Source organism: Austrofundulus limnaeus, unplaced genomic scaffold (genome assembly GCF_001266775.1).
Source record: "Austrofundulus limnaeus strain Quisiro unplaced genomic scaffold, Austrofundulus_limnaeus-1.0 Scaffold60, whole genome shotgun sequence".
In the NCBI taxonomy this organism is placed as follows: domain Eukaryota; kingdom Metazoa; phylum Chordata; class Actinopteri; order Cyprinodontiformes; family Rivulidae; genus Austrofundulus; species Austrofundulus limnaeus.
In genome coordinates this window covers 608,788-617,570 of record NW_013952462.1, presented here as the reverse complement: position 1 = coordinate 617,570, position 8,783 = coordinate 608,788, and the positions used below count along the sequence as shown (strand labels likewise).

Genomic DNA, 8,783 nt, shown 5'->3' with positions numbered 1-8,783 from the left:
ATGTCACAGACACTACCAGTGGACGGTGTGGGCGGGGCTCAGTCTAGTGATCTTTATATTTAAGTCTATGGTCTAGACATAGAGGTGGCTGTGGTGCAGCGGTAGGGCAGCTGATTTAGCACTGGAAAGTCACGGGCGGGTTCACTTCCACATCATATGTCGTGGTGTTCTTGCGCAAGACACCTATTGGTCTTCAATAAGGCCTTGAGCTCAAAGATGACGATACATAACCCTTTCACTTCACTCACCAGTAATTTAGCCTTTTCCTGCTCTTCGCGGACCTTCTGTTTCTGCACGATGAGGGCAGGGGTCAGCTCACTCAGGTTAGTGATGGCTGCAGCCTCTCTTTCCCTCTGGGCCAGTTTGTCCAGCTGCTCCTGAACCAGAGCCCGCTGACGCTCAAAGCTAAAGGAAGGAGAGATATAAACGGTTAACCTCTGACACTGTKTTCATCCAGTCAAAGTCAACTCAACATGCAAGTTCTTGTTCACACGCAGAGCTAACCAACGGGGTCAGGGCGGTATTGATTTCGGTACATTAGCAACAAGAGACTGGATTTTGTTGAAGCCTTCGGGGGTCCTTCTACACTGATTATTTCTTTACAACAGTGATGATCAGATGAAAACAAAAACAGTGTGGAAGTTACAAAATAATTTTGTCCACTTGAATAACACAGCTTGATTACTTGTGTATTATTTATTTAGTCAGAGGAAACATTAAAGAGTAAGATCAGAAACATGTTAAGAGAATTGTAGGCTGTAACAGCTGTTTCCCAAAGCTAAAGCAGATGCTCCACTTCTTGGAGCTGAAAATAAAGATGCAACAACAAACATAATACTGTATAAAACCAGACAAAAAAACAAAACAAAACAGTGGCTTTAACTTTACAAACACCTACTTTTTGCGCATTTCTTCCTGGATCTCTGTTGTTGATGGTCCTTCAGGTTTTTGATCTGAAAAATCAGAACAGAAAATATCAAACCTAATAGCTTAAACAAGAGTAACTGTCTTTAAAAATAAAAGTGACAAAAAAAAAGCCACCACTCATGAATTAATCACATATGCAATAATAAATAAATCACGTAACATGTATATTATTTTAAAGATTAGATGTTTCATTATTTTTATGAGATATAATTTAAATGCATTTATCTGTACGCATAAATGTCAAAGTTTGTGCTAAATATTTTACCATTTTTTGTACAAAACAAACTGAAACAGTCACACAGGATAACCCTTGTAATAATTATTTTCACAGCACTTTGCAGACCTGCGAGACAAAAAGTAGCATTGTTGTTAAGTGGAACGTACTTTGTGGAGGTGTCATCGGCTTCGTGCTTTCCGATCCCTGAGATCCCCTCATCCACCGGAGGACATCTCCTGAAATCTGAGTCGAAAAGCGTTAATTTWAAAAAAAGAGTATTTGAAATTAATAGAACATATTGTAGATTTAGGTATGGTAATCTGGATGCTGATTCTCTATGGGATAAATCTTGTGCCAGCAGGAATTGAATTTGAATTGCTCAGATTGAATATGTATGTGCATAATTTGAAATGGAATGCATTGGTTTGAAAATGAATTTTACTAAATTGAAATTAAATTTAAAGTTTTGTATCTGAANATCTGAATTAATTTGCTTTTAAACTGTATTTTGGTTTATTAAAAATTCAGTTTGACTACTTTCACTTTCAGTTCCATAATTCAGTTTCAGTTCCAAAATTCAAGATTGAAAGCCATAGTTATCAAACACAGATCGACAGATTTATGTTTCACTTTGTGAAGCTTCCTTCTATAATGTAACAGAGTTGATGCAATCTACCGTAAAAGTGACAAAAACAAAGTTATTTTATTGCGGTGATTAATTTTAACTATATGTAGAAAATGTTACGTTTACATCACATTATGGATCACATATTGATCAGATGCTGCTGACTGATCCATGATGGAATTTAAATGTAAAATTTTCTATATATAGGTAAAATTGATCACTGCAATAAAATAAGTGTCTGTTTTTCTCACTTTTGCCGTGGATTGCATCAGTTCTGTTACATATAGAAGGGAAATTTCACCGAAGTGAAACATAAATCTGTGGATCTGTGTTTGATTACTCTGGATGACTTTCTCAAGGAGCAGGATGTGTGACAKAAAAATCTGAAGTTTGGAACTGAAAGTGAAAGTAGTAGGGTTGGGCATAATCGTATCGTGTGCAATTAATCGTCAGAAAAACAATAATCGATTAATTTTTGGCACTTGACGATTAATACAATTAATGCCACCAGGCAGACTAACCGCTCGGTGCTTCTCTCCCCTTCAAACATGATGAACATTAAAAAAAAGTTCTGTAATTTATTTATCTATCAACACAATTTAAAGTTTGATGTATGGCCTGAAGTCTGTAATTTTGACACAATTTGGAACAGATTTTTACGAAGAGCAAATTTTCTCCCTATAAATTGGTCATGTGACTAGGATACAAGGGTGTCCAGGGACTCTGGGAGATTAATCTTCAAATTAATCGTTATCGGCTAAATACAACACATTAATCGTGATTAATTGTTTTGCCAATATTGCCCAACCCTAGAAAGTGGTCAAACGGAATTTTTAATAAACCAAAATACAGTTTCAAAGCAAATTAATTCAAAACTTTAAATTCAGTTTCAAATCATTAAATTCAGTTTCAATTTAGTGAAATTTATTTTCATACCAATGTATTCAATTTGAAATTCTGCACATTCAGATTCAATCTGAGCAATTCACATTCAATTCCTGCTGTCACAAGATTTATCCCGTAGTTTCTGCTACAATCTCAGCTCCAACCACTGAATTTGTGAACTATGTTCCATCTCTCACATATGGTCATGCAGTTTGGATCAAGACAGAAGGAACAAGAATCTGGATACAAGAGGCTGATTTGAGTTTCCTTCGCAGGTCAGCCTCAGTTTTAGAGACAGGGTAAAGAGCTCCGTCATCGTGGGAGGAGRGTAGAGTTACTGCTCCTCTGCACCGAAAGGAGTAATCTGAGGTGGTTCGGGCATCTGATCAAGATGCCTTCTGGATGCCTTCCTTTAGGGGTTTTCCTGGCACGTCCCACTGGGTAAGAGACTCCAGGGCAGACCCAGAACTCGCTGYAGGGATTGTGTWTCTTCTCTGTCCTGGGAACACTTTGGGTTCTTCTCCTCTACGACCCGATGAGAAGACTGGTGGAAATGGTACTGACAGCAGTTTTAAAGCTCTGAAATAATTTGTTTTAACATAAACCTCTTGAAAAAAATACTCTAGTGCCCTCGAGCAAGTCCCTGTTTTAAAGGTGACCCTGATATTMTTGTCTACCTAATGAAACAAGACTAATTGTGCTAAATTGTGTTTGATACACTCTCATTTTGTGAACTTTCATTCTGACCTACTCTACAAAGTTAACTGTTTATTATATGTTGCTAACATAACATACAAGCTAAAGAATACACTTGGCTATCATGTAAATATCTTAGCTGTCAAGCTAGAAGTCTGTTTTAAAAAATAGCATGATGTAAATAAAGCTTTGAGTCTGAGATCTAACCCGGGTTTTTTGAGGACATTGCACCTGTCCTGTTTGGCTCACGGGGTGCCTTTACCGAACCTCAATACRTCTAACCTAATTAGTATTGATCACTATATTTTATAACATAATAATAAACTTAAAAAGGTTAATGCAGCATTAGCTACCTTCACTCCTTCAATAACTGTGACCTTGTCGTTTTCGTCCAGTCCAAATGACACGTTCCTCTCTGTGCTCCCATTRCCCCCCATTCTCACCGGCTTCGGGATAAAAACTGAGCAAATACTAAAAACCCACTCGGTTTCTGTGACAGCAGGAAGAGTCGCCAAAATACTCCAATAAAGGTCATTCCTSCGCTGCAGTATCCTCAAAGCTCATTGGTTAAAGCAGATCTTTCGCATCCACTGATTGGTTAAAGCTTGATAGTGGCGCGGTGGTTTATGGGAGTTGAAGTTCCTTCTTTCTCTCTGTGTAAATGAGGAGCTGGTGACAATTGCTTTTTTTTTAAAAAACCTAAACATTGAATGAGCAAGGTCACATGACCCGAGGGTATAAAAATGTAGTTGTAATTACAACAACCAACCAGGGAGTGGCGTCTTATCCATAATTTGAACGTGTTCTGTTTCTTACAAAAGCTACAAATAAATAAATAAGCAAATAAAAATCAGAGCAAATCAGAGTCCACAGTTTATTTTATACTCATGGAATGGTCAAAATTCATTTGAACACRATTTGGAATGAACATTTAACCATGAACGATTTTGCATATGAGGATAATGAAAATCCACAGTGATGCACCTTGTGAAGTCAGAAAACAAAATCTCAGCATTATCCAACACTCAAAAATGCATACAAATCACACAGATACTTTATTTGCTTGAAAACATCTTCTGTACTGTGTTGTGGCCTTTTAATAAAAAAAATTGAATCCAATTTTTTGCATAAAGTCCACTATAACCTAGCAAAACTTCAGGATTTAACAAGCAAGTCATTAACAAACACTGAATTTGGGGAAAAAAAAAAACGAATTAAAGGTCACTGACAGGAAAAAAAAAAGTTAAATTTCCACAAATAGTGATTTTATGAGATAAATAAGTAGTGAAAGTTTAAAGCTCCAAATTATTTTTGACATCTTTTTCCTCTTTGATCCAATCATCACACTTTAAAAATACTCATGTCTGAACATTTCTTTGATCAAATAAAGTCATAATTCCTAAATATATTTAAAAATGTATTAACATTATTTTAAATACTATAAAACAGTAACTATCAGGTCTTATTTCAGCCCTTGTATTCATCAAAAAAAAGAAGCAAACTGCACCAGGGAGTTGTTACTGAGAGAACTGAACTGAAGATGTGCTGCTATAAAAAAAAAAAAAAAAGGAAGCGTGTTTGAACTGGAATGGTTTCTAAATTTACTGAATTACTTCCTTACAGAATCTGAAGTTACCAGAAGGGATTGCACACTTCATCTTAGATAAAAAAGGTTGAAAGAAAGAAACAAAATATAAACAGCAAAACCAGCGTTTTCAATAGTTTAGGAACTGTTAGGCTGTCTCAAACACTTTGAGCTTTTCATACAATATATTTAGGAGATACTGTTATGGTGACACATTTAACACTTTGTCCACGTGTCAACAGACATGGCAGCTACTTCAGATAACAAACCTAAACGGATGATTAACCAACTGTCGTGAATCTATTAAGAGGCAGTTCATAAAAAAATGTTCCTTTATGCTCTAAGTGGGAATGCATCAAAGTTTTAAATCAAAAAGATTCAATTAATCAAACAAATGTCAACATTTAAAACAATGAGCAGCTGATTTTTTTAGTGCTGAAGTTACAGAAAATGCGCTGAGTCAGAGCGGAAAGCATTCACATTTAAGAGTCTGCAGAAACAAAGATCAATGATAACTGTCAGGCTCACAGAGGAGGAAGCGCTCCTCGTGTGAAGTGACGGCAGCAGCACACTATGGCACCACTAATCMCTGTCCTTCTGATCAATGTGAGGAAAGATCTGCTCTCAAGTGTCCATTTGTTAAGTTTTTCTGGCATCAAAAAAGACCAGGATTACACTTCCACTGTGTCCAACCAGCTGCARCTGCCATGTTTCTTTGGTCAACCTCTATGATCCGCCTCTTGATCAACGCAGCACATTTGCACATTTGAAGTGCAGCTGAATTCTTGTTTATCCACTGTCTCAGACATTGATAGGTCTCCAGCGGTCAGCCTCAACGCTGTTGGACCCGTAGGGTCCCGATACGACGTCATCCAAGTAAGCCCCAACCATACGGGAGCTGCTGGGACCAGAGCCATCGATCTGAGTGGAAGAGTAGTAAAGGCCCTGGTCTGTGAGGTCCCTGCGGCCAAGAGCTGCAGCAATCGTTGGAGGAAGGTGGACGTCGCTTTCATCTGGCTCGTCCACCTGAGACTTATAGGAGAACAGGATCTTGGGCTCTGAACTGCAAGAAATAATGACCAAAAAAAGTCACTTAAAGAATGAGTGAAGCAGCTACATGTTTAACTGTTAAACACAAACAAAAGTTTAGGCACAGTCATTTCAATTAAACATATTCCCTACATTATGTAAAAATAATCAACTAGTTGTTTTATTAAGCACTTTTAAYTTACTCCATACACTCTGAAAGGCAACTTACCCAAAGAAGCCTTTGAGGAATGTGACATAAATGAGTGGAGCAAAGGCAGAAAAGTAGAGGAAAGTGGTGACGTCCACACAACTGGATCAGATAAAACAAAGAGTGAACAGTTTTAGGACAAGCTACAGGGCATGAAGAGATCATACAATGAAGCACCAAAGGAAGCTAAGCTAAGCTCAACTCCAATGATTAGGCTTGTCACAATAAGCAATAAATCAATTAATCACAAGATAAATTAAAATGACGTTGATCATTTTCATTTGCCTGCTTGTTTTCTATTCGTTAGCATAGGGAGGAGTGAACTCAGTCATCAGGTATCTGCCAGGGGCATGGTCTCGTAACCTGTTTTTTCCAACCAAGTTAATTTTGTAATCTTCTGGTTTATAACTTCTTATATTAGTTAAAGATTTTAAATTGCAACAGTTTCTGAGACAATACTGTAATTTCATTGTGCTCTGTACAATGACAATAAAGGTCTAATCTAATTTATCCATCCAGTAGAATTTGTTATCATGACAGACCTACTTATAATTCCACCTGAGCATCGTAAAAGTTTTTAATATATGCAAAAACCTAAAACAGGCAAGAAAATCATTTCAAATATTAAACAAAGATGTAAACACACAAATTGCTTTCACGTTAACACTTTTAGTTTTTTCATAGGCTGAAAATGAACATATTTATGTGAACTTAACACACTTTGGAAGGCTCTAAATTTTCTACGCATCTTTAAATCTCAAACTCCGTTTACCGCTGAAATGTGCATAAATACGATAGTTACATCCCAACTTTTGTTCCATCTATAAATACACACAAGCATATTGTTTTAAATGAAAACACGACTGACCAGAGTCCTTCTATGATTCCAGCACACAGCAGAGCACTGCCCAAACCCTGAACCAAGTTGAGTAAAGACAGGATGGCGGAGTACACATAGAAACTCCTTTTAGCTGGAAATGGAAAACAAAACAAATGCTCACAACTGACAGGAAAATCTTTCRTTTACAAGTGATAAAATTCATGGTATTGTAAACTGCAATTTGCCCTTGGGACACTAAGTCATTATAATTACATATGACCTTGTAACAATGCTCAGCACTTGTCTTAGGTTGTATAGTTTTGTGTTTGAGCTTGGGTTTTTCATTTGTGCCTTGAAATGTAAAACTTACAAGGCAGAGATATCCTCTCCCTCACCGGAGTTTTAGGCAGGATAACAATCATAGAGTACACCTATAGAAAAGACAATATCATTAGTCAAAAATGAGTATAGTGGATTTTTTTTTCTCGTGTTGCTGCAGAGCTGCAAAAGTTACTGACCAGGAAAAAYAAAGAGGAGCTGGCCAACCAGAAATGTCGTCCTCCGTGACCATAGATGTTGAAGTCCTCAGCGGACAGGTGACTGTCTGGGTACAGGATCTCCAACGTGCCCTGAGACAATGAATTATGTTTGTATGCAAACAACTTACAAAAACCTCCTGATAAGAAGAGATCATGATTAACAAGGTGTTGTCTGTAATTACCTGTGTGATGGAGTATCCCAGAGCCAACACAGCAGTTATAGCTAACACACGTTTTATGCTGGATTTGCTCTCTAAGTGACCTAAATAAGGAATAAAGAACAGGAGAACTTATTTGTATTTATTTCTACACAACTGCATAATAAAAGGCAGCAGATTGTGCTCTCAAATAGATCATCAGTGCAATGGAGGTTTTTATAAAAACAAMGATGAGGAACTGAAACAAAACCAACAAACTAACCAAAAGCCAGGCCCAAGATGATAACACTGAGCTCGATAGCTAGCAAGAAGAAACGGGTGATTTCCCACAGCACCTACAGAAACAACAAACATCGTGAGAAACCACTGGAGCAAAGGCAATCTATTGAGCTACAACATGTTTCATCTACAACACAGTCAAAAGAACTACAACAACATTGCTTTTCTTTTTCTTCCACTAAAGGCATGGCAGTGTGTTATGAGAACAGTTGGTCCATCACTGGAAACGCCATAAGAATCTGTCTGGTATGTGTGGAATGTAAGCCAGGGCTTTTCTTTAAAAACATGAAGGCTCAAACCCAGGGAGCTGCTCTTATCAGACCCTCTGAGTTTTCAATAAAAGACACAAGGATGTGCCTGCTGCTAATTCGGATTATTAAAATATTTCTATACATTCAAAAAACAAACATCAATCGTAGATCAACTTCACATCAACAGGATATTTGTAAAAAAGGAAAAGGGTCTTTATTCCGTTTCCAGTATGCAAACTTGTTTTAAGACGTTCAATGTTCAAATAATTAACAGCAACAAAATATGACCCTGATGATTTTTCTTGTGCATTACAAATTATGTGGTCYACTTTTGCCAATGAATGATATTTAGTGGTTATTTATTTATTTTTTTTACCAAAAATGATTCACATGTTCAAATATTCCAAATCAAACCCATAAAAAATATTGTAGAATTTGACAGCTATTACGGCTTTAAACATAGGTCTCCCTCAACAACAGCAACAGTAGTAGTAGTAGTAGTAGTAGTAGTAGTAGTAGTAGTAGTAGTAGTAGTAGTAGTAGTAGTATTAGTAGTAGTAGTAG

The 8,783-nt window shown here is 37.0% G+C and overlaps 2 protein-coding genes across 3 annotated transcripts in view; both read right to left on the bottom strand.

The window, feature by feature from the left end:
* The window catches only part of chchd6b (coiled-coil-helix-coiled-coil-helix domain containing 6b), a 66,623-nt gene extending 62,748 nt beyond the window's left edge, over positions 1-3,875 (bottom strand). The window contains exons 1-4 of one of the 2 annotated variants that reach the window (XM_014009642.1): positions 3,704-3,875; positions 1,312-1,387; positions 899-953; positions 249-405 (exon numbers count right to left, since the gene is read on the bottom strand). In XM_014009642.1, coding sequence (XP_013865096.1) covers positions 249-405; positions 899-953; positions 1,312-1,387; positions 3,704-3,787 — 372 coding nt within the window. In that variant the 5' untranslated portion in view covers positions 3,788-3,875. The remainder of the gene's footprint in view (positions 1-248; positions 406-898; positions 954-1,311; positions 1,388-3,703) is intronic. The other variant, XM_014009643.1, reaches the window with a different exon arrangement.
* Positions 3,876-4,210: 335 nt separating this feature from the next.
* tpra1 (transmembrane protein, adipocyte asscociated 1) overlaps positions 4,211-8,783 on the bottom strand; it is a 6,996-nt gene continuing 2,423 nt past the window's right edge. Inside the window, exons 5-11 of the mRNA XM_014009641.1 lie at positions 7,952-8,024; positions 7,714-7,793; positions 7,511-7,621; positions 7,363-7,423; positions 7,041-7,143; positions 6,194-6,274; positions 4,211-5,998 (exon numbers count right to left, since the gene is read on the bottom strand). Of these exons, the coding sequence (XP_013865095.1) occupies positions 5,737-5,998; positions 6,194-6,274; positions 7,041-7,143; positions 7,363-7,423; positions 7,511-7,621; positions 7,714-7,793; positions 7,952-8,024 (771 nt within the window). The 3' untranslated portion in view covers positions 4,211-5,736. The remainder of the gene's footprint in view (positions 5,999-6,193; positions 6,275-7,040; positions 7,144-7,362; positions 7,424-7,510; positions 7,622-7,713; positions 7,794-7,951; positions 8,025-8,783) is intronic.